This window comes from Ursus maritimus, unplaced genomic scaffold (genome assembly GCF_017311325.1).
Source record: "Ursus maritimus isolate PB19 unplaced genomic scaffold, ASM1731132v1 scaffold_4, whole genome shotgun sequence".
Classification (NCBI taxonomy): Eukaryota; Metazoa; Chordata; class Mammalia; order Carnivora; family Ursidae; genus Ursus; species Ursus maritimus.
This window is the reverse complement of record NW_024426552.1, coordinates 44,744,973-44,772,764: the sequence shown is the minus strand read 5'-3', so window position 1 is coordinate 44,772,764 and position 27,792 is coordinate 44,744,973. Positions and strand designations below refer to the sequence as shown.

The window sequence follows — 27,792 nt, the reverse complement described above, 5'->3', positions numbered from 1 at the left end:
ATGTACACATTGTATGTATGGAAGCATAAGTTGACCTTTTCTCATTAGAATTTGTGTAGCTCACCTGTTTGGTTAGGTTTTTTTCATACTGGAAAATGCTTTTCCACATATTTTAACTTGGGGCTTTTAGCTCCCCACTTAACAAGTCCTGTCTAAATCAGTGTCTACTCTGTTACAAAGACGAGAAGATCCAGAGTGTCACCGGTGTCAGAGACTGGGTTGGGGCGACATTGTCCAGGCACTCCTTGATGTACCCCCCAAAACTCCCATCATGGAAAGATCACAATATGCTCTAGAACTCCAGGAAGGCAACTTTCTCCGTGGTACTCTGCTCTGCGACCGGGTGGCACAGAGAAGACGGGAACACTGGCAAACACTCGGAGCCCTTTCCTCTCTGGGTATGTTGTCATCATCCTCACCAGCCCCACCTCACGCACACCCTCTAACAAGGGCAATTCTCACCCGCCCAGCTTGTTTGACTCTTCCTTCCAGAACCGTGGGGTCAGTTTAATGCACACCAGAGGCTGGACATGCCGAAGCTGGCTCCACCTCCCCACTGAGGAAGGCTGTGCGCACTGGGGAGGGAGTGGCTACGCATGGAGGACACCAAGAACAGCTGTGTTCCTACGGAAGATGCGTGGGGCTGCAGGAGGAATCACCGTCCTTATGGCACCCAGACTAACCCTCTCCCCTATGGCTAGAGGCCACCGCCGTGTCCCCAGGTGCCCCAGGGGCTACAGCATCATCCTGGCCTGGGATATCCAGCCTGACAGCAGGCTGCCTGACTCCAACATCATCAGACACACCAGGCTAGGTAGGAACTCACGCCACCGTGTCTCCAGAGTTTCTAACCCGGAGCCTCCACAAAGGACCCGACCCACAAGGCTCATCTCTGAAGTTGACCCAGAAAGAGGCCGTCCCGCTCACTCCCAGATGCAGCCAGTCCCATGATCACTGCTCAGCAATAAACCCAAAGGTGGAACCTTCGTGCTCGCAGAAGCTTTCCCTCAGTGTTATTTTTATCAGACTGGATTACAGCTGGTCGTCCAGCCCCAGATCACATGTGGCCACAAGAGTATTGTGATAAGAGAAGCAATCATCTCTCATACATGTCACAGGAATATGTCACATTCCTGGTCCCCACTCAGGCTCGAGGGCCTGGACCACCTCTTACAGATCCTACCAAGCCTTCCGGGCAAGGGGAAAGGGAGGGGGGGTTTAGAGGCAGATCTTTACCGCAAGAGCCCCAAGGCTTAGCGAGGAACGAGGTTGTTCCTCGTACGTACGCAGCTCTACGGCCTCTGCCTGTTTGTCATCCCAGGAGAGTCAAGGACTTGGGAAAAATGGAAAGAAATCTTAGAGATACTGCCTCACTCAAGGGAACTACAATTCTGAAGACACTTTACACTCTTAGAAATTTCACTTTCTGTTTTCTTCTCTGTGAGCTTTGTAGGGGCAGCTGGGAGGAAGGCTCTTTGTCGTAGAAAAAGTTTGCCACTACCTCTGAAGAGAAATCTTGTCAGTGAAATTTCACTTTCCTCCTGGTCGGGATATTGCAAAGCCCCACACATTTTTCTGAGGATCATACAGATACTAGAAACTCTCAGGGGCATTCCTAGGCCTAGTCTTTGGCAGCAGCATCTGTCCCATGACTCCGGGACACAGGTAATGGTACAGCTCTGCAGTCTGACCCCACATCTCACAACGCTCTCCCCAGGAGGGACCCACGCATTACCAAACGTCTGAGTCATCATCTCCTTGGCTTCCTCCACGGGGTCTGGGCTCCTGGCTTGTCTTGTACCCTGGAGTGTGAAACAGTAACTTCCAGGGTCCTCTGGGTGACTGTATAACTTCACCATGTTTAATTAACACCACTTTTATGCACAAATAGTACAGACAATGTGAGTCCCTAGAGGCCAAGAGGAGTCTTACTTCTATGACTGTACCTTCCCACCTAAAACTTCCTGATTCACAGGCCGTGCACTTCAGAAATCGGTTTGTTACATTAAGGGTGGTGAGTATTTTCTCACGTTGTGTCTGGAAAAGCAGGTACTTGTTCTTCCTTCCCCCAACCCCAGAAACAGAGAGGGAAGTGCACATGCCCCAAACTGCTCACCCAGAAAACAAAATCATTACAGACTGCCTGAACCTGCTAATGGAAAATCTGGAAAAGTGCTGAAACAGTCATAGTGAGAGATTACACTTCCCCACGTGAAAGGCAGGCTTCTCATCAAGCCAGGCAAACCCAGAAGACGGACTGCCTCGTGCAGAGGTAAACATCAACACCGTCCATACAGAGAAAGTGAACATGAATCACCCATTTTAAATGACCTGCGGCCTGTCTTCTGAATGCTTTCTGACGTTCATTTTTCCCTTCAGCACTATCACACACATTAAAATATATCACTTGGTCTTCAGTGTAACCATCTATGCAGATCCCACGGGCCACTTTCCCAACACCCATTACCCAGGGTGCCTGCTCGCATAGCCCTGCTTTCATAAGCCTAACAATGGTTGGTCTGGAGGTGGCCCCATGACCCCACCTTGGCAGAAAGTATTAGAGAAGTCTAATAGGTGCTGCAGAAAAGATTTCACCCCCAGCAAGAGCATGGTTTGGAAGTTCTCTTGGCTGAAAACAGCAGGATGCCCAGGCTAGGGATGCAGACACTGAGATCCCTTATAGAGCCTGGGCTCTTTTTCATGGACAACTGCTGAAGTCTGAATCGTTTTCTTCTTTTTAGGTTGTCTAAGGCCATGCTCCCGCCCTGGCTGGTTGCCAGTCCAACCCAGCTCTGCTGATGGAACATAATGGATCCTGCCTGGGTGAGCAACGAGGCAGCCGTCACAAATCCCCGTCCATTTAGCACGCAACGGACTTAGCACGGGGCTTGGACTAGGTACGAGATTTACGGATGGTTACTCTGTAACCGTCGACGCAGGCCTGGAGCATTCTTCACAGAATCTGGCAGGCTCTCAGGTGGGCGGCAGCTGGGGGTGGAGAGCCGGTTCATGCACTGAAGTGGGAGCTGAGAGTCTGTGATTCAGGGTTTCTGCTGCTCTGGCCGGGGGTGAACGTGTTCCCACTAAGGAGGTGCCAGCCCTCCGGGGCCCTGGGTGCAGAGCGGTGCTTACGAGCTACGTGGCCAGCCAGACAGTGCCTCGTTACATGGCACATTTTAGGTATTGCTTTTCTGTGATGCAATCTCCTTCAATATCCTCAGTCGTTGGTGAACTGTGTCGAACACCGCCACCTCATGTGAGCTGTGCTTTGGGGAATAAAGAGAGGAACCCGAGTCCCGAGAAATCCACGGCAGCGGCACGCAACGACGACCAAAGAACTGCAGTTGTCACTCCGAACCATTAGTTCTAGGCATGGCTTCACGGTGCCTTCCGAACAAAGTGCCACAGAGGCTAGAAAGGAACCTAGAGGTCACCTCAAACACCCCACCTCTTTTTAAAAAGCATTTTATTTTTGAAGACACCTGGGTGGCTCAGTCGATTAAGCGTCTGACTCTTGATTTCAGCTCAAGTCACGATCTCGGGGTTTTGAGATTGAGCCCCAAGTTGGGCTCACACGCTGGGCTTGGAAGCTGCTTAATATTCTCTCTCTCCCTCTCCCTCCCCTCTAGTAAAATATAAATAAATAAATAAATAAATAAATAAATAAATAAGCATTTTGTTTTTTCAATTGCAATATAATTCACAAGCCTTAAAATCCACCCTTCAAATAAAATTCAGCAGGCTTTAGCATATTCACAAAGCTGTGCAACAATCACCACTACGTAATTCTGACCCCACAGCCAGTAGCTCTCCCTTCCCCTCCCCCTCCCCTGCAAGCACAGATCTATCTTCTGTTTCTATAGCTCTGTCTCTTCTGGCCATTTCATACAAATGGCATCATGCAATAGTTGCACACGGTAAGGTGTTCTATCAGGTACAACCATATGTGTGGGATTTCATGACTGGCTTCTTTTGTTGAGCGTAGGGTTTTCAAGGTTCATCCACACTGTGGCATGAATCGGTACCCCATTCCTTTTTCTGACTGAATAATATTCCTTTGAGTGGATACACATTTAATTTATGCATTCAGCAGTTGGACATTTGGGTTGTTTCCACGCCAGGGCTATTCTGAATAATGCTCCTACGAACACTCATATAGAAGAAATTCGGTGGTCCCAGGTTTCAGTGTGGGCTTTCTACTTCAAAATAATTCTAGATTCGCAGGAAGTTGCCAAATCAGTACTGAGAACTCCTGTGTACTCTTTACCGCATTCCCCCGCCCCACGCTTGCATTGACTTAACAACTGCGCAATGGTTGCACTCACTGATTTAACGATTAACAGTTAAAGCCACACTTGGCATCATGTGCATATGAAGTTCCTTCCATTTCCCTCTTTTCTAAGGTTCAGAAGCGTGGGAACTTGCTCAAGGTCACAAAGCAGTTAGTGCCTTTTTTCACAAGGGCTGATCCATCTATGTAAATGTCCCATGTCTGTCTACCTCCTTACCCGTCTCCAGCTCCCCTTACCCCGACCCTCTTCCCAAAACCCTGTCTCTCAAGCTCTCCTTTCCTGGCTGGTTTCTGATCACTCCTCTGCTGCCGAAGTCCTGGCCTGAGAGCCAATCTGAGCACTTCCATAAAAGGAGGAACATGGAAAAAAAAAAAAAAAAACGCGGAAAGGGTTGCTCTAGTTGTTTAAAAAAAAAAAAGTTTGTCTTTTCGAAACTAGCCAGAAGTGGCAGTTGCGTGACTTTGTGAATGTACTAAATGCCGCTGGATTGTTCACTTTAAAATAGTTTGTTTTATGTAGATTTCACCTCAATTGAAAAAAAAATGGTTTGTCAACATTTGAGACTTTTACTCTTTGCCACACTTAGGATCTGCTGGCTCAGAGCCAGAATCAGAGGCACTTTTACTGTGCTTGATCTTCGAGTAAGAGATGAGAAAAGAAAAATGTGTTTTCCTGTAGTATCTATTCAGAGAAGATTCTATGGAGATCATGTATCTTTAAGAGAAAAAAAAGCCCTATGTGTTTTCAATGAACTTACTCATGTACCCTGGAGATGTTTTGGTTTAACCCTGCCGGAGTATTAAAGTTCATCTGGCTAAAAATGGTTTGAGGTTAAGGATAAAGCCATAAGCTGTATTAAATAACGCACGAGATGTCCTGGAAATCCTAAAGAATATGTCTATAAGAATTCACAATTCCAGAATTCTCACCCTTATCTCTTCAGGTGATACTCAGCTCAAGACATTTAATTGTGGGGTTGGCATCAGTGCATATGCAGTGGAGGGAGGTACTGAGAACAGAAGTCTGCAGACCTCCATATAACCTTCCACTTAACCTCTCTGGACTTCAGTTCTCTCACCTTTCGAGTGAGGCGGTTGGACTAGATCTCTGCCCTTCCTGCCTCCGACCATCTCTAGGATTTACCACTTTGCCTTAGAGTCTGGCTCTCAGGCCACACAACACAGCAAGGGGAGGTAAGCTTAGGTAATCAGGTCTCTCGACAGAACAGAACAGTGCCCCAGTGTTGACCCCAGCCCAGCCTGCTGGGCCACTGCTCAGGAGAGAAACTCAAACAATACAAAGGAAAAAGTACAAGATTTATACTAAAAATAAAAAAATAAAATAAAATGAGTAATACACATGTCCCATCGCATGGTATCCTCTCTTCACAGAGACCAGAGAATCCCTGGCACAAAATTAGGGGGAAAGGCAATTTTCTATAACGCAATTAGTTTTTTAACAGATATGATTACACAAATGGAGGCAAATTATTGTAATTACTAGGTGATGAAAAACTTAGAACAGGTGAGTCTTTTTTGTTTGTTTGTTTGTTTTGTGTTTTGGTGGCGAGTGGCGGGGGTGGTCAGCGAAGGGAGGAGCCCAGCAGAGAACAAGCCTGCAATGGTTTAGCTCCGGGGGCCTGTCACACAAGTGTCATAGCCGAACACACACACTCTGTTCCCTTCCTTGGTTATTTCTCACCCAACTTCTTCATGGTATTAGCTTTCGGAAAAGGTTCTCTCTGCCTTAGAGTTACTTTACTAACACTACCAACAAATATGCATATGTAATAAGTCCTTCATAAGAAATGTCACTTCATGGGGCGCCTGGGTGGATCAGTCAGTTAAGCATCTGACTCTTGATTTCAGTTCACGTCATGATCTCAGGGTGGTGGGATCGAGCCCCGCATCGGGCTCCGCACTCAGCATGGAGTCTGCTAGAGATTCTCTCCCCCCCGCCCCTCCCCCGACTCGCACATATTCTCTCTAAAATAAATAAAATCTTTTAAAAAAAATGTCACTTCAGGGGCGCCTGGGTGGCACAGCGGTTAAGCGTCTGCCTTCGGCTCAGGGCATGATCCCGGCGTTATGGGATCGAGCCCCACATCAGGCTCCTCCGCTATGAGCCTGCTTCTTCCTCTCCCACTCCCCCTGCTTGTGTTCCCTCTCTCGCTGGCTGTCTCTCTGTCGAATAAATAAATAAAATCTTTTAAAAAAAAAATGTCACTTCATAAAAAAATAAAATTTAAAAATTAAAAAAAAAAAAGAAATGCCCCTTCGAAATGACCTACACCACCAATATGTTTCAACAGCTTCCACGGGTGAGCAATTCTCCAAGAGACAAACCACGGTTGGCTTCCTCAAGCACTTGGCTAGGTTAGAATAGTTATATAACTGACTTCAGAATCCTAAGGCACAGAGCCAGGTGGAGACCAGCTGACCCTCAATAATCATGTTTCTTTTGTCCCTTAAAACGGGACTTTTTAAAATATGGGCACACAGCCACTTTTCATAAAAATTTTTTTTTTTAAGGCTACACTTCTAGCCCACCTTCCAGCTAGGTGTGGCCTTGTGATTATATCCCTAGCCAATGGGGTATAATCAGTGGTTGTGAGCAAATGTTAACCACCAGGTCTCTCTGGGAGAAAAAGAGGTAATCAGGAGAAGCCCGGGTTTGCAGAGTTGCCAGTTTCATGGTATATATGCTCCCAAAATGGCTAATTTCAAGTTTCTACCTTGATGGCACTGAACACAGAACTGGAAAGAACTGCAGCTCTCAAGTGGGTACCAACTGGCTCCAGCTCATTCCTGGGTGTAAGAGTATTATATGTGATTTCTGGGCAATGTCCTTAAAGCAGGAGGCAAGTCTTAATGGATAAGCGCATGGCCTTCCCCTTTTCTCCTCCCTATCGGCCAGAAGGCAGCCAAGATTGGTGGAAGTCCAGCCATCATATTGGATATTAGGAGGAAGCTCTGGATATAGCCATGGCAGACTCAACAACAGAACAGCCCAGGTCCCTGCTGACCATCGCTAGCAGACTAGCCCCGGATATTAACCTGCTGATTTCATTTATGTGACACTTGTGAGCAAGATGAAGCTTTCTGTCTTATAAATGCATCTGATATTTAGAGCCTTCCCATTCAGAGTGGAATCCGTCCTCACGGAGGGCATCACACAAGCTAAAGGATGTAACCGAACAAAACTAGGACTTGCATCTGGTGGAAGTGTAAAGGAGGAGGGTTCAAACAGTGACGAAATGTCTGAACCTTTCTGGAAGGGACAAAGAGGATAGAGGGAGAATAAAATCAGTGAAGACAGCAGCCCACAGGGGAAAGGGCCGGAAAGGCCGAGCTCTCCCTCTCTCCTGCTCAGCCCCTTGACCTGCAGACCCACAACAAAGAGTGAGCAGCCGATGCCCACGAGGCTTCCTCCTGGCTCCTGTGGGGCCAAGCTCCCGAAACCACGGGTGGGGTAGTCCATCCCCTGCGCCTGAGAGAGAGACTGTTCTCAGACCTGCTTCTCCTAGAGCATGTTCCCCAGCTGGAGAGGAGAAATGCGAGATGTTTAAGGCCATTCAGGGGCCAAAGCGAGCTGACTCAGAGGCAACAATAAGGTAATTTGGTATATTCTGCCCTTCTGGTTTATTCAGAACACAGGTCTGTTACCGTCTTGGTGCAGTAGCTTCCAGACAAACGTTCAAGGCCTTGCTTAAAATATAGGTGCAATCTATTATGACATGAGAACCCAGCCCGAAAGGTAGTATACAAATAGAACATAATAGTGTCACAAGCATATTCTTATCTATGTTCAAAACACTGTTTCTCAAGTCCCTAGGAAAGAGGTTTGCACAGTCAAACAAGCAATTCAGCAACGCTGACCATCTGAGCGCATCCCTGTGCGCGGGGGTCCTACAGGGACATTTTCCGTTCACTCTGCACCTGAAAAGTCTCTGACTGCATTTATTCTACTCCAGTCTCTTGACAGCTTCAGACTCAATAGTCCTGTGTGACCAGCAGGACCTTCAATCCCTCCTCACCACCCACACCCACCTCCCCTCTAATACAGGTGATGCTCTGTGCTCGACACGGGTGCAGGGTGGGAGTGGGGGGTATGCTCAGTGACAAAGGAGGAAAGGGTGGGGGACAGCAAAACCAAATCCGCGAGAAGAGACGGAATGGCCTGGCTGAGGCACACCCAGACGACGAACCCCTGTGTGAGAACGGCTTCTCACACAACTACATACAGCACAGTCTAGTTCTAAGATAAAAACCAGCAGTGAAACTTCTAGTCACACCCCTCTCCCCCAAGAATGACAGTAGCTCACATCTACAGGGACAAGGATCTTGTAGATAATTACTCTTAAGTCAAACATCCAGGCGCTGGATGGAACTCTCTAGGTTCACATCCCGGCCCTAGCATTTGCTGACCGTAGACTAGTCCCGGATATTAACCTGCTGATTTCATTTATGTGACACTTGTGAGCAAGAGGAAGCTTTCTGTCTTATAAATGCATCTGATATTTAGAGCCTTCCCATTCAGGGACAAACTACATAGGTGTGCCCAGTTTCAGTTCCTCCACTAAAAAAAAAAAGTATTATCAGGGATATTTTGCAGGTTGGTGGTAAAAATTAGAAAGCATGATATAATCCATATATGCCAAAGGTCTGCACAAAACAATATTCTACCCATTAGAGCTATAAAACTTCAGGTTAGAAAGGAACATATGTGGTTGCTGTTGATATGCAATCAAAAATGGAGATTAAGTTGATGGCATAGTTTTAAATTATAACAAGTAAGTACAAGCTGAAACGCGTAACATTTATTACATAATCCACACTTTGATAATCTGGGCTCCCAGGAAAAAGGAGATAAATTCAGACAAAATCTAGCACTGTTCCCTCAGCTCTGTGCTGTCAATTCTATCTCCATTTTCACACCTCTGTCCACTACCCTCACTTATGTTTCTGCTAAATAGCACCCCTCTCTTCTTGAGCAAGAGGGAAAATTCTGTCGTTTTCCTTTTTAATGGAGGCCTGACATCTGCAGGCTACCTGTGCCATCCCACTGGACCACTGGCCAAACTCTACAATGAAGCTAAAAATTTGTGAAGAAAGTCTATCTCTGTAAAAGTAGGAATACCTGCTAAGAAGTCTATCTTTTAGCAGTTTCATTCCTATGGGGCTAACTGGACACCAGAATATTCTACACATTCAATGACCTTTTGTAGTCAGAAAATGTATTACCTACACACGCTGTTTGCTTCGCTCCAGTATAATTCTGAATAAGAGGAAGAGAGCTGCTTCTGAAATCCAATATTCAAGTGAAACAGAAAGGATCCTCATGAGCAGTTAAAAAGATACGGGGACAGGTACAGGAAAGAGCCCATGAGGGGGCTGTGAGCCTACTAACAGAGGCTATGAACTAATTCTTCAGGATCAACAACTTAGAAAAGCTTACAGTGTCTTGCCCCGGAACGAGCCTTACTCATCAGAAGGCACTCTGCAGACTTGGGAGGCAACAAGTTATGCAGCTTCGAAGTTAATTTTGTACTTTATTTGAAACATCATAGAAATAACTACTAGAGGTTTTCGTTAAGCACAGATACTAATGAATTTTCTTGAACGAAGACATTTTAGATTGGGGCGCACATTTTGAACCCCATTAGCTCAAACTCAAAGTCAAATAAAAGCAAGGAAATAAACTCACTTGTCAAACTCGTCAAAGAGATCACAACTCTGCAGTTTTGAAAGAGCAAGTCGAAAATACTCCGCTAGAAAACAAATGGAATATTATCAATAAAAGGAATCACGGCTTCTTAGGTACACAGTGAGCCATCTGTCCCCTGCCCTCCCCCAAACCCATTTCAAACTGGTACAGCCCCACGGATTTATCCTGTGGTGAAGACTGATGATACAACTGTAATTAGCACTAGCCAGCAGGCACACTCAAAGATGCTTTAAGGACACTTTGTAGAAGTCCAGAAAAGAAAAAAGAAAGATGCTTAATCTGAAAACGCTCACAAAAAAAGTAACCCCCAAAATATGTACAGTCTGACTCAGAAAACCACAAGCTTGTCACCTCCTGGGCTTTCAGGGTCTCTCCCAAACGTACAACACAAGCTACATAGAGCCAGGTCACGTGCCAATAAGCAAAGAGAAAACGATCCTGTCATTAGTAGACAGAGTGATTCTCTCTCAATTTGGCAAAAGTCAAATACCCACTGGTTAGAAGCCTGATCAAGGAGCTAGATCTTAAATTAATGAAATAAAACTCAGAGGTAAAGAGGCGAAAAGGGGAGCTAGGGAGGACGTTCAACCAACCCACAGGGTTATCCTGCTTATTCTACATTGAATGAACTAAGGCATCAGAACACATGAATAAAACCATGGCTAAACCAAAGAAAAAAAGCAGTTTCTCAATAAAAACAAGTCTACCATTTTTTTCTTAAATTCTACACTGCCTCGAACAGGAGTAGGGATTTCTATATTAAAATTTTATTTCCTTCATCCCATCTCCAAACCATTTCCTTTAGGAATCATTATGAGGCATAAAGATTAAAAGGCCGTAAAATTATATAAACATGTGGTTCACATCAAACACCGTTCACGCTAATAGGGCTAGGTAAAGAATACTAGGGCTAGGTAAAGAATACTAGGGCTAGGTAAAGAATACTAGGGCTAGGTAAAGAATACTAGGGCTAGGTAAAGAATATTACTGACCCGATGTTCTTGTCCCATAGGGCAAATCAAATTTATCGCTACCATATACGGAAGCAATCTTTTTAAAATCAGCTGCACACAAAAAAGGGTGAAACTGATGAAACCTGCAAGAAAAGGAAAAAGAGTGATTTCTCCAAATGCCTACCATATCTGCGGCCTTCTAAAATCACAGCTGAACATAAGTAGTATAGAGCTCATCTTGATACACTGACCATATGTGAATGTGTAATTATTTTTTAAGTTCTTTTAAAAATCACCTGAAACAGTATTTAAATATTAGATAGAATGGAATGTTCCATGGAACTACACAACCAGAACAGAAACACTTTCCAGGTTGTGGGACCAAAATTACATCACTCCTTCAGGGGCTAGCGAGGGGGGGAATCAAAACTGAAAAATAAACCAACACCAGGTGATAACACGTTAGCCATATACGGGAAGAGACAAAGGAGGTAATAAGGGAAAATAAAAGCACGGATGCGAAGCCACTCCCAGACGTAAAGGTACCGTACGCATGAGGTTGTGTCAGCTGTGAAAATAAAAACATAATAAAAATTCAATGCGCCGAGGATTAACCTCTTTTCAGATATCATTAAGACTTTCTCGAGAACAAGAACTGTGGGCACTGTCTTCTAGTTGCCGGCTCTGGCCTGCCCGGCTACCCCCACCCAGGTACCGTCGCAGACAAGGGAGCCAGTGTGACAAGGGCGCCACGTGCTTCCGTTTCCCCCCCCCTCGCTTTTAGCACCCAGCACGGAGTAAGCAGGCTACTATGGTTAATAAATGACTGAATGAATTCCAACTCCGGATTACTTCTTTAGGAAACCAGCATGACGTAGGAAAAAAATAAGTTTTTTTACTTAAAGAGAAGGAATGAGTCAAACTGTCCCTTACCCCGACCCCCACGCTTGGCCCCATTTTTCCAGTCCTATCAGCACTGCCCTGTCTTAGTCTGAAAACTGCAGCGCAGATCACAGTGCCCTGGGGTTCAGGGGCTGCCTGACAAAAAGGAAAGCAACAGCAGTGGCATGGGGTAACACAGCTTCAGTTTCCTTCTGGCTTTGCCACTCAGGACCCACTAACCTGGGACAAGTCCCACGAGCTGAAGGTCTTCAGAGTTAGAACTCACATCATATTGAGACTAAGGAAACAGAGGAGGAGGAGCCCTTCCTGCTTAACACAGGATCTGTGCCCCAGACTTAGTTGTGACAGTGACAGCAGTCTCGAGGGTCCAGCCTTATTTATACATGTTGGGTTCCAAGGTAAAATGTATCTATCCCCAGGGTAGACTGGGTTCCAAAGTAAAATGTATTTCTTACTATGGGTCATGGTCAAAAAAAGTTTAAAACTACTCTTCTGGTTTTGCACTGGTCCTAACTGGACACCCAGCTATGGAAAGACTACAAGTAGCCATGGTGCACCTGTGATCATACGCAGAAATGTTTTGTGTACCTGCATTTTCCCAGAGAGTTGATTTTAAAGGAATCTATAGCCCCAAGAGGTTAAGAACCAGTAATGGAAAGGTCCAGTAACATAATTAAAGGAAAACGGACATTTTTGATCCTCAATGGATAAAATATTGAAAAGCCTGTACCTGTTTTACACAATTACCAGACTGCCATTTATTTCTATTTCTCTAGAAGCATTGTGACCAGCAATCTGTCACAGCTGAGGTGACGGAGGAAAAGAATACTTGTGGATATTCTACAAGTCCTGACAACAATATAAAGATCATTATTTACATTCCAAGTACTTCACTGAAAATCTCTCCAAGTCAGGAAAAAGGTGTCATCATAAAGTTTAACCTAGAGGCAAGGGAAAAACAGCCACAAAATAATAAGGGTGAAAAATAATACGGAAACAACAAGGTGGGGAGGGGAGCAAAATCCTGAAGAATGGTTTACTTTTTTATAATCAAACACAAATCGGCCTCTCTAATGTCACCTGCGTAAAAAGAATACTGGTCTGATTGAGTTCTTCAATGTCTTTGCTGAAAATATATGCAGAGTTCTGACTAAAAGCACAAAAAGAGACTGGATATTCAAGCCCTTCCTTAAATACAGAGTGTCTACTTTCTACTTGCTAAGATTTATATGCAAAGAAGTAAACAAGTGTGAAAAATGATTACAAACACATTTTGAACATTTTGTACGTCACAATTTCTTTCAGATGTTTACCTCAGGAGGGAGGCAAAAGCTGGCTTTGATAAACAAGGCTGGATCTTATTTCTCCGCTTCATTTCCACAGGTGGCACCCTAGGAGACAAAAATAAGGTCAGTCAGAAACCAGAACCAGGCAGCCCGCCCAGAGGAAAGCGAATGCCCTGGGAATCCGCTTGGTGCCACCACCCAGAGGCTTCTCAGGCATGGAATTAAAAACTCTCACAGAAGCCTCTGAGGGAGGACAGTACCTTACACACGTCGGAGGATGCGTGGATACGAGGTAAGAGAGAGAAAGGCTGAGGTGACAAGGGACCCAGAAGTAATTCAATGAGCAGTGAACAAAGAGCCTTCAAGAGGGGTTGGGATTACCACACTGGGGAAGCCCCAAGCAGGCTGACTTTTTAGAAGCGCCCCCCCCCCAAAGCCTGAGAAACCCAACATGTGCCCGTGCACATGGCTATCTCAGTCCTCCATGCCACATCTGGGGACACCTGCCACAGAAACACAGACCTGCAGTTCCAGACACGGCCTTGTGATCTGGCCTCTACAAACCACACTATTCAGAGTCATATGTAACGCTCCTCTATTCTTGGCACAGGTTAGGCCCTTCTGGGTCTCCTGAATGGAGTGCTTGTCTCCACAATTTAAAAGGGTATTGTGAAACAAGACAGAGCATGACAACAAAAATAAATGAAGGGGACAGGGTGACAGGATCCAGATTTAGACAGCTTCATAACTGCTTAACAGAAGAACATGTTAATGATCAAGGATGTGAAGAGCTCATCTTAAAAAACTAATCCATTTTCTTTCATTTTTTTTATTAGGATATGTTAGTGACCATACAGTACATCAATGGTTGATAATTTTCTTCAATAATCATAGGACTCAAACTAAAAGAATTGGTCTCAATTTTTCATTTTTTTTTTTTTGTTTAAAAAAAAAAAAATCCCCATAGTTGGAACTGCTAGGTTTCTATACTACGAAGCCAGGAAAGTCCTTATCAGAGAAACATCTTTTGTGAATACCACAAATGGCAAGAATCCCTTGATTATACATAAGGAAGGTACATAAATATGGTGGACCAGCATTTTAGACCATAAAAACCAAATTATATTCAGAGGATAAAATGAAGTATAAGATATTACTTGGTTTCTAAGGTTATTCAAATAGAAAACCTTTTAGGAGATTGTGAAGACAAACTTTGAGTGGCTTAAAAATGTTATCCATCTTAAATTAATTCTTAAGGAATCAAGTTCACAGCACAAAAGCCACCTGAGGTAATCTCCCAGGTACTTTATGTGACTGGAGTGATGTGTTAGCTTAGGAATGTCATAAACACTCCTCAAATCCTGTATGACAGAAGACAGTGTAGAATTCAGATTCTTTACATTGTCTTATCATTTCCCTTGTGACACACGATAGGATTTGTAGGGAAGCAGCTATCTCGTGAACTCCTTGCTTTCTCTTCCGTTCTTGTCTTCCGTTACTAAGTGTGGTACAGAGACAGGATGTGGCAAAGACAGGAGAGACCCCCATAGTATAACCCCTCGTGTAGTGTGTAATAAGACTTCTAAGTCCTCCACCTCAGTATTTAAGTCCAAAGCCTAGAAACTTAGGTCCAAACCTACCCACCTGGCATTGGGTTTTCCCAGTGACCATTTGCCTAACTTCCTTCCATGAAGAGCATTACAATAATTTTTCAATCAACCAGTGGTGAAATAAATTCAGAAGCATCAATTTTTTTTTTTTATCTAGTAGGAAAAACAAAAAACAAAAAACCCAGAGACGTGATCTAAGATCTCCTATTGAAAAACTGGCAGAGTACTGATAGTTTAAGACAGGAAATTATGATGTGATTTATTTTGATATCATATGCTACCATCCATTCAGGATTTAAAGGTCATCAAAACTTTATTCCTAGCCAAAGGACTGACAATAGGGAAAAGAATAAAAAGCTTATAAGTTTTTTCTGCAATAAAACTACTTGTGTCTCTTCAAAGTTTTATATGTGACATTTTAAGTCAACATGGTTTCATGAGGTACATCTATCATCATTCACCAAATATTTTTAAACAAAGAGAACCACATGTAGTGTCTATATTTTAATCAGCAATCCACGCACTTTAGGCCCAACAGTCAACTACCACTGAGTCCAAGAATTATTACGTCAATTCAAGGAGATGAAATATTATATAAGGAATGTTATGTCCCAAAGACAATCAACATTACTGCTTCAAAGTCAATAAAAAGAAGGTGCTGTTTTATCAGCTTTTAAACTGTTAGAGTACAACATATAAGATATCGGAATGGTAAGACTCCAATTCATAATGGAAAGCTAGAAAAGGCTCAAAATGTTAAAGAGGGTCTGTTGTTGTTGTTTTATAGGTTCCTCTAGTATCATTTATGTGTCTCTGTGAAAGACTAGTTTGGGGATTATTTTTAAAGAGCAAAAATGATGGGGTGCCTGGGTAGCTCAGTGATCTCAGGATTGTGGGATCGAGCCCCACGTCAGGCTCCGTGCTGAGCACAGAGTCTGCTTGCGATTCTCTTCCTCTGTCCCTCCTCCCATCCCACACTCTCTCCCCCTCTCTCGCGCTCTCAAATAAATAAATAAATTCCAAAAAAAAATAAAGAGCAAAAATGAAACTTACCAGTAGACATTTGTTCCCCATAATATACAATGCAGCACATAATAGAGAAAGACAGCACTCAGGAATATGGCCACAAGGTACCCTCTCATGGCTGGCCCACCTGAAACACAGGAATGAAGTCCAAGAAAAGGCAATATTATTTGTTCTATAGATGGGTTCACACAAAGGCTCAAATACGAGATTAGTAAACAAACATACAGAGAGGGAAAAAGAGAAGTAAATGATGTAGGCCTATTATTTTTGGAAATATCCACTAAATTTGCAGGAAAAGAGTATTTTTTTCTCTCTCCTCAGCCTCTTTAGTCAGGTAGGTAGACCAATAAACAGTACCATTGTTTTAAAGCTGGTGGCTTCCATTACTACATTCGCATGTTAGAAAAGAAAAAAATTCATTCAGAACAAAATGGTATACCTCTATTCCATATCCAAAACTTTTTTCAGAAACATTAAAAAATATCTATTTTCACTCTTTCCAAAGAAAGTGAATATATGCCTTGAGATGTAAACAAACATTGCATTTCTTCAGTGCTCAAAATGATTTTTAAATGCTCTACATTGTTATTTTTACAAGTCCTTTGTGTAACTTTCAAAAACTGGGAAGGGCTGCCTGGGTGGCTCAGTCGGTTAAGTGTCCAACTCTTGATTTTGGCTCAGGTCGTGAGCTCAGGGTGGTGAGACTGAGTTGGGCTCTGGGTGTGGAGCCTGCTCAGGATTCCCTCTCTCCCTCTGCCCCTCCCCTCCCCTCCCTCTCCAAACAAAACCCCCCAACAACAACAAAAACCAAAAAAAATCACTTTATAAAAGCTGAGGGGAAAAAGCTACTAAAAAATATTTCCCACATCTTCCATTTTTATATACTTTGAGGTGTACGCTTTGATTTTTCAGTATCACAGCCCAGGTAAATTTAGCTAACTTCTTACTTAATTTTGCACTACACAGTTTGGTCCATTATTTGTAGATAGATAAAAACCAGGACACAATCCTCTCTAGAATATAAATTAAAAAACCCTTTATAGAATATATATTTTTAAAAAACCTAACCATATTTAGTTCCCACTTCTGCTTCCTAGAAATGAGTAAGTTCTCACTTCTATATGCAATTCAATGCAAAAGATGAATTTAATATATGGTTCTTATAATAGATTTCAATGCTTGTGATTTGACACAAGTGGACTATCTCTTTGCCTCTCTTATCAAGTTTCTGGTTCATCTAGGCAATTGCACGTACCACTCCTCCCACTCCTGTTCGTATCTACCAACCTCAGTCGGGGCAACGCCGTGCAAACACTGTGAGTCTGAGGAGGTAAATTTCCAAGTAATATCATGCGGTCTCCCTTTTCACAGTAAAATAAGGCCAGGTGGAACTCTTAAAATAAAGCACTCCTTTGCCTTCATGAGTAAAAGATAATAAATACAGTTTAAGCTTTCCTTGATAACATGGGGTCATCTTAACAAATGTCATAATTGTGCTGGGCTCCCCTGGAACTAGGGCGGCGTGGGACTGTTTAGGAAGCCGTCCGTATGCCAGGGAGACTGCTGGATCCCCCCGTCGCTGTCCGCTCCTGCTTCTCACTGCTCTGCAGGTAGCCCCACGCCCACACGCCGTTCCTGCAAGTTAGTGAGAAATGCCCGTGTGAGGGAAACAAACAGAGGCAGTAAAGGAGCTAACTGGACACGTCTACCTTAGTGCAAAGTCAACACCACTTGGCAATCAGAAGACATGAATCACGGCCCAGCGCCACATAATTCCTGGCTTGGGGTTTCAGTAAATCAGTTTACCCCTTCCAGCTTGAGTATCCTCACGTGTTCACAAGCGAGAGCACACAACCCACCTCTCTGAGCTATTAGGAAGATGACCCCAAATGATGGGTGTCTCGCACAGCCTAGGACACAAAATATGTGCTGAGTAAGTTGGTGTACTTTACTCTTGGTTTTCTAAAACGAAAGTCAGCTGTGCTCTTTTTCTAAGTGGAAATATGCACAGGTTTTGAGAAAGCCATAGTGAGCCTTGGCCTATCCCGCCGCGGCCGCTCCTGCGTTCCTACCACCCTGGCAGAAAGCCGTGGTTGCATGCGGTGTGGGCAGAAAGCCGTGGTTGCATGCGGTGTGGGCAGAAAGCCATGGTTGCATGCGGTGTGGGCAGAAAGCCCACATCCTCTGATGGAGAAGGGAGTGAAGTATGTAAAGAACATTTAGATCTGCTGCTCCCGCCCCTCAGGCCTGCGCATGTCTTTCCACTTTGTTTTGTCTTCCTCATCCATTTGTTATGTTTGATACTATCTTCATGCATTGTGGCTTATTCGAAAAATTGCCTTAAATTCTTCATGTTAAAAAGCAAGAAATGAATTGCAGGATTATTACTAGATTAAAAAAAGGTATGGTTCTGTTTCTTAAGGAATACTTGGTAAAATCCAAGTGATGGGGAGAATTAAGGTTTGGGATTATCAGCCAAAATCTAAGACAGCGAGACACTTGGGGTGTTGCTATGCATCACCGAAATGGCTAACTGAAGAATCAAAGACGCAGAAGTGCGCTAGCCCAGAGCCTGGCCCTTATACTTGTTCCACAAAGGTTAGCTTTCCTTCCTCGCCTTGCACTGGGCGCACTGAGAAAGGTCAAGGAACTGGGATCCCAGCTGGGTGCTAAAAGGCAACCTGTCATACAGGGAGACATGATCATATTAAATGCTGACCAAAGGCCATGAGCAATGCTTCGTGATGACAAGACACAGGCCTATCAGTGCTCAGGGGGAACTGATGTGGACTTGGCTTGTCTCATCCCTTTGACGGATGTGACCTCAGAAAAATGCTTTTTTTTCCCCTCCTCATGCAGGTATTACCCAAACATGGGTAGAGGATAAATATAAAAGACTCCAAAGAACACAATGGGATTATTTATATATCCTGTGACTCCCTTGAAAATACACTGTAATTAACCCCTTTTCGTTGTATCTGCTGATGGTCACAGACATCAGGGGTGTTTGGCAACTCTGAGAGTCCAGGAGTCCCCCGGACACACGTGAACTGAAAAGGTTTTAGAAATTACTTAAGACTGTCCTGGAAGGTATCTTACCATGGGCCAATACAGTCACAGAACAGTCTGCTTAAATGCTCGAATATTTAAGGCTCCACCTAGAATAACATGATTTATGCAAACACCCAACATGGATGCCACTTACCAGTATCAGCAAATTTTTAAAAACCTATTGACATGTAAGATAAAACAGTATTTGAAGGCCTAGAGAAAGAACTCAGTACTTACAATTCAATTTGCACATCTGTCCCCCAAAAATGCGTTCTTCAGGAAACTTATATATTATTTTACAAAGCACAAAAGTATAAGTAAGCGAGATTTTTTCATTCACTGATATGTATTTTAGCTGAAAACACAGAAGTATGAGAGAACATTCTTTTTTCCTTTAAAAATTAAAATGAACCTACTCTTGAAGAGCCAGCTGAGAAAAATCTAGGAAGCGTAGCCACTTTCTTGTATTTCATGGGCAAGTCAAAGCATTTTCAAGTTGCAAAGTAGAGCGGGCCAGCCAGGATATCCTTGTGATAAACATGTCTAGTTCCTCTGCTTGCTCATAGGAAAAAAACTTCCACTAATAAAAAAATTCTCTAATTATAATTCTATAAATGGAATGACCATTTTGCTTTGAACAATTTAACATAGAATGTCTGCTTTAAGGGAAAGGGGAAAAAAAAAAAAAAAGCAAGCCCTCAGTAGAGCTTCCTTTACCAAAACAAACAAGTTTCAAGATGTTGACATGAATCATGACAGACCCAGCTTCTTGGCTGCAGCTGTTCCCAAGACCAGGGTCCTGATAACATTCTTTTTTTTTTTTTTTTTCCTGATAACATTCTTTACAAAATTTAAGTCATAAAGCAATTATTTATCTCAGGTGTGGGTAGAGGGCTTCAACGGGAGAACAGGAACATTGGCAGAGATCAACTGTTTCTCTCTTCTCAAATTATATCGATCTATGAATAATCTCCTTATGTCATAGTGAGCTCAATCTTGGGCAACGGTTTTCCCTTCTCTTTAATAGTAACAGTGTATGGAGCTTCAAAGTTCATCTCTTCCGTCACTCACTTCATTTAAAGCTCACAACAAGCTTGATAAATGGCACATAGGCATGATCTTCCTGATGAATGAGGAAACTGAAAGTGTCTGAGGTTGAACTGCCCTAGGTCACACAGTTTGAGAGACAGAAATAGACTGAAGGTCTGACCATTTCTTCCTCACGGTTCTATTCCTGGTGTCATCCTGTCTCTCAAGACAAAAGGCATGAGGGGAACCAAAAGAGAGTTCTAATCTACAACTTCCTGACAATGCTCCTCTGGCTGCTAGAGTTCCTAAAGGGTAAATTCAGATATCCGTGAAAGGGAAACAGCTCTGGCCAGCGTGCCCCCGAGTGACATGGCAGGTCCAAGGGTCAGCACCAGACGGGGGCTTGGTAACAGGCACATTCCTGAGCTCCTATTGGACCGGAATCTCAGGCTCTCAGGAATGTGCATTGGAACAAGCACCTTTCAATACAATTCTTACACATACCAGAGTTTGAAATTCACTGCCATTGTATGCTCGAGAGAACCGCGGAGGGAAAAAAAATAATGGGTTTACTGAAATCCAGAGACCACCACAGATGTTACAGTGGTTCTCCTGACTAGACTATGAGCTCCCTAAGAGCAAGATAGTCGGTCTTGTCTATCATTTTATTTCCAGCATTTCTAATACCTATCACACAGAAGATGTTAAGTAGATAGCTGTTGAATGTAGTTACACATCCCATAATTAGATGCTGTGTTTTTTGTAACGAGAAATGCCCAACACGTGGCAAATGCCCAATGGGTGATGGCTGATCAGCATCATTAAGACAGGAGCATTGCGCACGTGCTCGTCACGTGCCAAGGCAGGTGAAGAATGGTTTTGATGCCTTAACCTCTTGTAATCCTCCCAACCACCCCGTGAAGGGGGTAGTAAACTTACAACTCCCATTTTATGGATCGGGAAACTAAAGCTCTGACAGGAGCAGTAACTCTCCTGAGCTGATAAGTCACAAACCCAGAACTCCAACCGTTTTCTAGCAGACGGGAGCCCATGCGCTGTACGCCTCTCTCCTGATGTGAGCTTTCATCCATGGGTGCAGGCCCATCTTTTGAGAGCAGAGTAAACACTACAAAACATTTCTCTCATTTGTCTATCCTACCAGCTCCGTAAGCAGTATAAATTCTAGGGATTGAGGAAATCAAGAGGAAGGTTGTAGTCGCAAACGGGGCTGAAGCAAAACCCTATTACTCCCAACCTTGTTCTTCCCAACTTAGTCTGCTGGATTTCAGGAAACCCATTATTTTTTTTTCCTCTGCGGTTGTGTTGAGTGTCCCAGAGCAGGGATTCTCAAACCGGAGTACACAGAGGAGAGGACAGGAGGGTGCTTGTTTCGATGCACATTCCTGAGCCTCAGGGCAAGCCTGATGGCGTTACCTATAAAGACCAACCAACCAACCCTATGGAATGACACTTGAAAGTGGTCGGATTTTTATTTCTGGACTCTCCTAATGCCCTCTCAAACCCAAAGGAGTTCGTTTTACCAACATCCAGCTAGAACAAAATGTGTTCAACAATTCTGGAATAATTGTTCTATTCACCAAGCACGAAAGCCCTGTGGGTATCTCAGGATCATACAACACGAAGGAACAAACACACTTTGTGTTCACTCTTCCAGATGCTGAGCACACAGACCCAGCCTGCCTGGCCTCTCCGTGACATTTCCTCTACAACCTGGCTGCGGACGCTCCCTAACGCCCCTCTGGTCAGTAGGCTCAGGCCCACCCAGGCTCTGGGACTGATCCTGGCCCAAGGAAAGGGAGCCTGAGGAGCCCTGGAGGAGCAGCTCAATAGTTTGGTCAGGTTCTGGCTCATTCCACGCTGACCTTTGCCATCTTCTTCACCAGGCCTGAGTCTGTTGCCGGCTCACTGGATGACATCCTTGTTTCCCAAAGTCTGCATTCTTCTCTCTCAGCCACCCCTGCAGCTCTGCAGCCAAACTTCCAACTTTTTGGTAACTTGGACCTGAAACCACGTCCCCATCTACTCTGTTCCTCATGCCCTCTGCCGCCTCAGTGACTGACAGTGACTGCTCTTCCACTCCTTGGTCTCGCCTCGCACGCCATGCACTGCTGCTCCACAGTCTTACCCAACAACCTGCGCCTTTGTGAGTATTAGATAAGAACATCCCCTCTGGCTCCCCTCATCACGTACGCACAGATCTTGGCATGGGCAGGATTTCACCCACAACCTTCCCCTTAGGCAGGTGCCCCTGTTCCTGGCTCACCTCCGCAGCCTTACTGGGTGGCCCGGCTGGCAGCCGGTGTCCAGCCCTCAGAGAGCTCCTTCTCCACACAGGTCTCTACCAGTCCCCAGCTCACACTGACACACGCCAGACTGTGTGAACTTGGCCAACAAATCCTACATCCTGCTGCTTTCCTCTTTGTATTTATTGCTCAGTTTATGGCTATTCTGTCATCACATGCCCATGTGAGCATTAGCTCCAGGTCTAGCTATGTAGTAATGTCTAGATTTTTTGGTCCGGCCCCATAGGTCCCCTAAGCCTCCTAGACCTAGCCATCTCCATATAGCCCAAGCCTCAATGGAGACTATGTAAAGGGCTCATTCCTCTTTAACTCATTTACCACCTCTTTTTAAAGTATGGTCCTTATTACTAATTGGATGTAATGTGTCTGGTAGCCTCATTAACATAAAAGGAACTCCACCCTTTGGTGCTGATGATCCTGTAAATAATAACACAGTTTATTAAGTACTCACTAAATACCCAACAGTGCACTAAGCCCTTTTCACACATGATGATGAAAGCAAGTAGAGTATCCCCATGCTGGAGACGCTAAATTACCAGAGCAGTGGCCAGAACTCAAACTCAGATCTGAGTTTAATTGCACATTATGGAAAACTTTTAAATTGTACATATGGGAAACTATAATCACCTTTTTAAAAAACTATTATATCATGAACTTTATATTCACTTAATACCTCTTTTAAAGTAAAAAAGGGGAATGATACACATTAAATATATGCATTTATTAAAATACACTTAGAAACATTATAATATGAAAAAATGTTTATAATTTTAAAAAATAAATCTTAAGGACTCAGTACTCTGATGAGATTTCTGCTAGAAGGACCTGAAAATTCTCAGTAGGCCATAATTAAAGAATAAAGAGTAGCACATACAAAATTACTATGCTATATTATACCTGAAAGAGTGAAGTTCAAATCTGAAATGCTGAGTTGCTGCTATCTGATACAAATTAAGCGGGGAAAACATCTGACATTACTGAATAAATAGAGAATTTGATTTATGCACCATCCCCCTTTCCCAAATAATTGTCTAGTTTCAACAAACTGGACCACCTGTATACATCCTGGCTGATTCCTAAATACATAGTTTTTTCATTCTGCATGGCAAAAGGAGAACATGGATAATTAACTTTCTCTCCTCCTCCCCCAATTCTTTGGCTAATACAATGATAGGCAGCTAGGTCTACTATACACACACACTCTTCTTTCAGTCTTTCAAGAAAGCCACTGCTTTTGCCAGATTTCATCCTTAGCATATGTGGACAGATCTTTTTACCTAATTAAAGCTAAGCTTTCCCTGCCAAAGCAGATGACCAAGTCCTCTCCTGAAAACTGGGTGTGCTTACTGCAAAGAATATAAAAAGGACAGAAATGACTTTTCAGCAGAATTTTGTTTTTTAATAGCACAGTGGGACACACTGAAATCATTCAGCTAATAGCATACTATACTGGATGCTAAAAATATATGAACTCAAGTTCCTGTTTTCCAAGATCGCTCTCTTCAGACTCAGCTACATTGAAATACACAAAGAAGCTTTTAAGGGAACTTCTTACGTTCCTACTGTTTATTCATATTTTCTCCTAGAGACTCATTCCTTCTCCCAGAGTGGAAATTTTCTCTATTTCCCAATTTTAATACCCCACTAGTAAGATAACCTCCAAGGAGTATTAGATGGTTAACAGGTTAATGATTGTGGCTGATTTTTTAAATTAACTTTGAGATAAAATTTTTATACAATAAAATTCACTTTAGGTGCACAATTTGATGAGTTTTGACAAATGTATACAGTCATGTAACAACTACTAAAATCATACTAAACATTTCCAGCACCACAACCCCCCCCCCCAAGTTCCCATGTTCCTCCTTAACGGCCAATTCCCTTTCCCCCACTTCCTGGCTCCTGATCTGTTTATCGCTATACTTGGGCTTTTTCTAAAAGTTCATTTAAATAGAAGCATATGGTAAGTATCTTATTTCTAGCTTATTTCAATTACTATAAATGCTTTTGAAAAAAATGTCCATGTTGTTGCTTGTATCAGGACTTCACTCCTTTTTACAGTTAAGTAGAATTCCATTGTATGCCTATACCACAATTACTTATCAATTTACCATCTAACAGACATTTGGCTCTTTTTGGGTTTTGTTGTTGTTACTGTTAGCAGCGCTACATTAAACATTCAAGTACAAGTCTTTGGATAAGCATGGGTCATACAGTAAATGTATGTTTAACTTTATGCAAACACTTTGTATTATATTCTGGTGCCTATTCCTGAACACAGTTGCTTCAATTCCTCAAAGAAAAAACAAAAAACCCTCCACCCATAATAATTCAAGTTACTGATGCCACTGAACAATTTGAATCACTGACAGAAGAACTAATACATCTGTTACTATCCAGCGCTCATCATGGATGTGTACTCCCCCAGCTGAGAAACAGAGCTTACAGGCTGTGGAGGGAACTGTTACACGGTTTCTAAATATATAGGCCTATCTGTTGGGAGACCTGAAAAATATTTTGACTCCTGCTGTTCAAAGTGGAGTCCGCGGACCAGCAGTATTGGCATCACTTGGGAACTTAGTAGAAATGCAGAACCACAGCTTCAAACCCTTGATCCACTGCATCAAACTGGCACTTTAACAAGACCCCCCAGGTGATCTGTGTGTTTGAGAAGTACTGATGGAGATGGTCAGGGGGCTTCACAACAAAGGTTTTTGAGAGGAACCAGAAGCTCATTCTAAGTTCCTCACTATCTCCTTTAAAAAAAAAGTCTTTTCAATTTTCCAATCAACAGAATTTTCTCTGAAGAAACCAGTCAGATTCTCTCTGAAATAAGGGGCTTTGAGAAGAATTTCCCTCACATTCCAGGGAATATTTGTGGTCACCTTGTAAATTCCCTAAACATTTTCATTCCTATATCGTTTTCAGTCTTATCCTTCCACTTGCTACCACTATCACCACGATACTCCTGGTATTTTAGGAGGAAACACCCCTCTCGTTGTATCTACAGGACACACATTTCACTCTGCATTGCCTAAAATGGTCAACTGCATCACCAGGCAAACCTTTACAACAGCATTCCCAATTACTGTTGTTCCCAGCTTGAACCCCGGAATTACCGACCTCAGAGCTGGGAAGAGCTCATGGCACTTTGACAGAGAAAGGTCTTATGTCACCATATTATAGAAGAGACAGCCAGGATTTAGAAAAATTTAAAAACTTGCCAAAGGGGCTCTCACTCACAAGTAGCAGAGTCCGTGGCACAGAAGCACATTTTTATGCAGACTTTCCTCCAGCACAGTTCCAGTCTCATGGTGGGGGGCACAGTAATAACCCACTAGTCTTGGTTTTGTTCTAGTCCTCTCCAACCTCCACGGTTCTCAATTCCCAAGCCACCTCCCTTGGGTGGCACTTCACTGGCCTGGGTCTCACTCCTCTAACTTCTCTGCCTACGTTTCTAGGTCTCTTCCTCCTGGGCACACGTAATGTGGGCGTGCTCAAGCTCTTATCTTAGTTAATGCTAGTTCCTAAACCCATGTGCCCATTTCTTCTCAGCTTCTAGCAATGATCTCTAATCTCTCTTCTCTTTAAACCAGCCCACACGCTGCACCTGGAGCCAAATCCTCAAAGCCCAGCTCTCATTTGTCACCCACTCCACGGGGAAACCATCAGTGGCTTCCCACCATCTGCCAAAGAAACATAAAATCACTTAGGCTGGCATGTCGGACTTCTATAATTTGGTCCTTCCGTCGTCTTCTCTTCCTCTCCATGCAATTTATTCTTTGCAGGTAGCAGCATAATGAGGTGTTAAGGTTGCCTGCATGGCAATCCGACCCTGGGGGTTTGAGTCTCAGCTCTACGTATCTGACCAGTTATAGGACCCTGGGAAGTTGCTTAACCTCTTCATAACTCAGTGTTCTCGGCTGTAAGATGGGAATAATACCACCCAACAGAGCTATGGCAAGTAGTAAATATAAAGCACTTGGGTAAGTCGGGCACACGGTAAGGACTGTCCTAATCTTGTTCTCATTCTACTTTTAAAACTAGTGAAATATTGGCTGCCCACAGATCAAGCCCTTACTAAAAAAATGAACTTTGTAACATCCTGGCAAAGACCCTAAAGAACGAATGATGTTGTACTAATAATAGCCTCAGAAAATGAAGCTTCCATTACTATGCTAGCTCTTTCTGCACATTCATTTCAACATTTCAAAGTATCCATGATAGGAAGACTTACTCATCTGCTTCTGAATAAAAAATGAAAGGGCTGGTTCAAGGCAGTAGCAATCCATCAGCAAAACTCATGTTAGAATTAGACCCTATTTCTGGCTAGAGAAGCTACATCTTTTTATGCTTTTCATAATAAAACTGCTCTAGAGTTTTAGTAAAAAACAACCTAGACTTGTAATTAGCATATCAAATTTATGTCTTGAAGCAAGAAATAAAATCAAGAACTCTGGAAATAATTTGAGTGGACAAAAAGTTTCATCTTACACCATTATACTACTGAGAAGGATTCAAACATTGTGTTCTCGATTCAGAAAAAAATAGCAGGGTCAATCAGCAATGTCTAACAAGGTGAGGGTGAGGAGCTGAGTGTCTGTTAGCCTTAGAGAACGGGAGCAGAAAACGAAACACTGCAACAGATGGCAATAAAAACAGTTTAAATGTTCTGAACGCTTACATAACAGAACTGCTCAAAGAGTCTACATATGTAATTCCTTTAATCCTCAAAATCCCCCTTTCTGTTGTCATCCCTGTCACACGGATGATGACACTAAAGCAGAGAGAAATTGTAACGTACCCAAGAATCCCCGGGGAGTAAGCGGCAGAGCTAGAATTCGAGCGCAGGCACACGCCAGAATCCATGCCCTTCACCATTATGCTATAAAGACTCAAAATAGTTGCGTCTGATGCCAGGAGATGTCAAGATTGGCAGGAAAGACAGTTCTACAAATCACCAAGATGATGACAGCCCAGATTCCGTTAAATTAAGATACGTCGAGCAGTAAGAAACCTGCAGATCCAGCCCTAAGTCTGTGGTGTTCGAAAGTTTGCAAGCCCAGTGGCTCAGGACCCCGGGGAAGGGCTTTGAAACCACTCATGAATAATCTCTGTGTGAACAATGAAGAGCTCAGAAAAGTCCCAAGGACCAAATCCCAAAACCATTGTACATGTCCAAATTTGCCAGTACCACTAAGGCATTATGTTCTCAGCCAATGGGTGTCCTTCGCAAAAACGACTTTCAAACAAAACAGTAATGTAACAAATTTGCTCGAAAAATAACTTCTTTCTGATGAGCCTTCACAAATCAGAAAGACTGTATAGATGCACGGGTAAAATGTGGAACTGATTCCTGACGGACATGTGAGCTCCAGAGCTTTCTCAGAATAAATTTATGAAGTGGGGTTTTAAATTTGTACATGGGTTCCAGGAATGATAAGGAGAATAGGCCTAAAAATCATACAAGGTACTTTAATAAAATTATTATTTAATTTAAGGATGGAGAGGGAACTGAGTTCATTCTATTGAGAAAACAATGCCCAGAGAGGGCAAGCATCTTGCCCAAGGTTACACAGCTTATTAACAGT

The 27,792-nt window shown here is 43.3% G+C and overlaps 1 protein-coding gene across 6 annotated transcripts in view; it reads right to left on the bottom strand.

The window, feature by feature from the left end:
• Window positions 1-27,792, bottom strand: part of ST3GAL6 (ST3 beta-galactoside alpha-2,3-sialyltransferase 6) — a 60,023-nt gene that overhangs the window by 13,028 nt on the left and 19,203 nt on the right. For 5 of the 6 annotated variants that reach the window (XM_008701972.2, XM_040621141.1, XM_040621142.1 and 2 more), the window contains exons 3-6: window positions 15,825-15,924; window positions 13,189-13,266; window positions 11,012-11,115; window positions 9,999-10,062 (exon numbers count right to left, since the gene is read on the bottom strand). In XM_008701972.2, the coding sequence (XP_008700194.1) occupies window positions 9,999-10,062; window positions 11,012-11,115; window positions 13,189-13,266; window positions 15,825-15,913 (335 nt within the window). In that variant the 5' untranslated portion in view covers window positions 15,914-15,924. The remainder of the gene's footprint in view (window positions 1-9,998; window positions 10,063-11,011; window positions 11,116-13,188; window positions 13,267-15,824; window positions 15,925-27,792) is intronic. The other variant, XM_040621143.1, reaches the window with a different exon arrangement.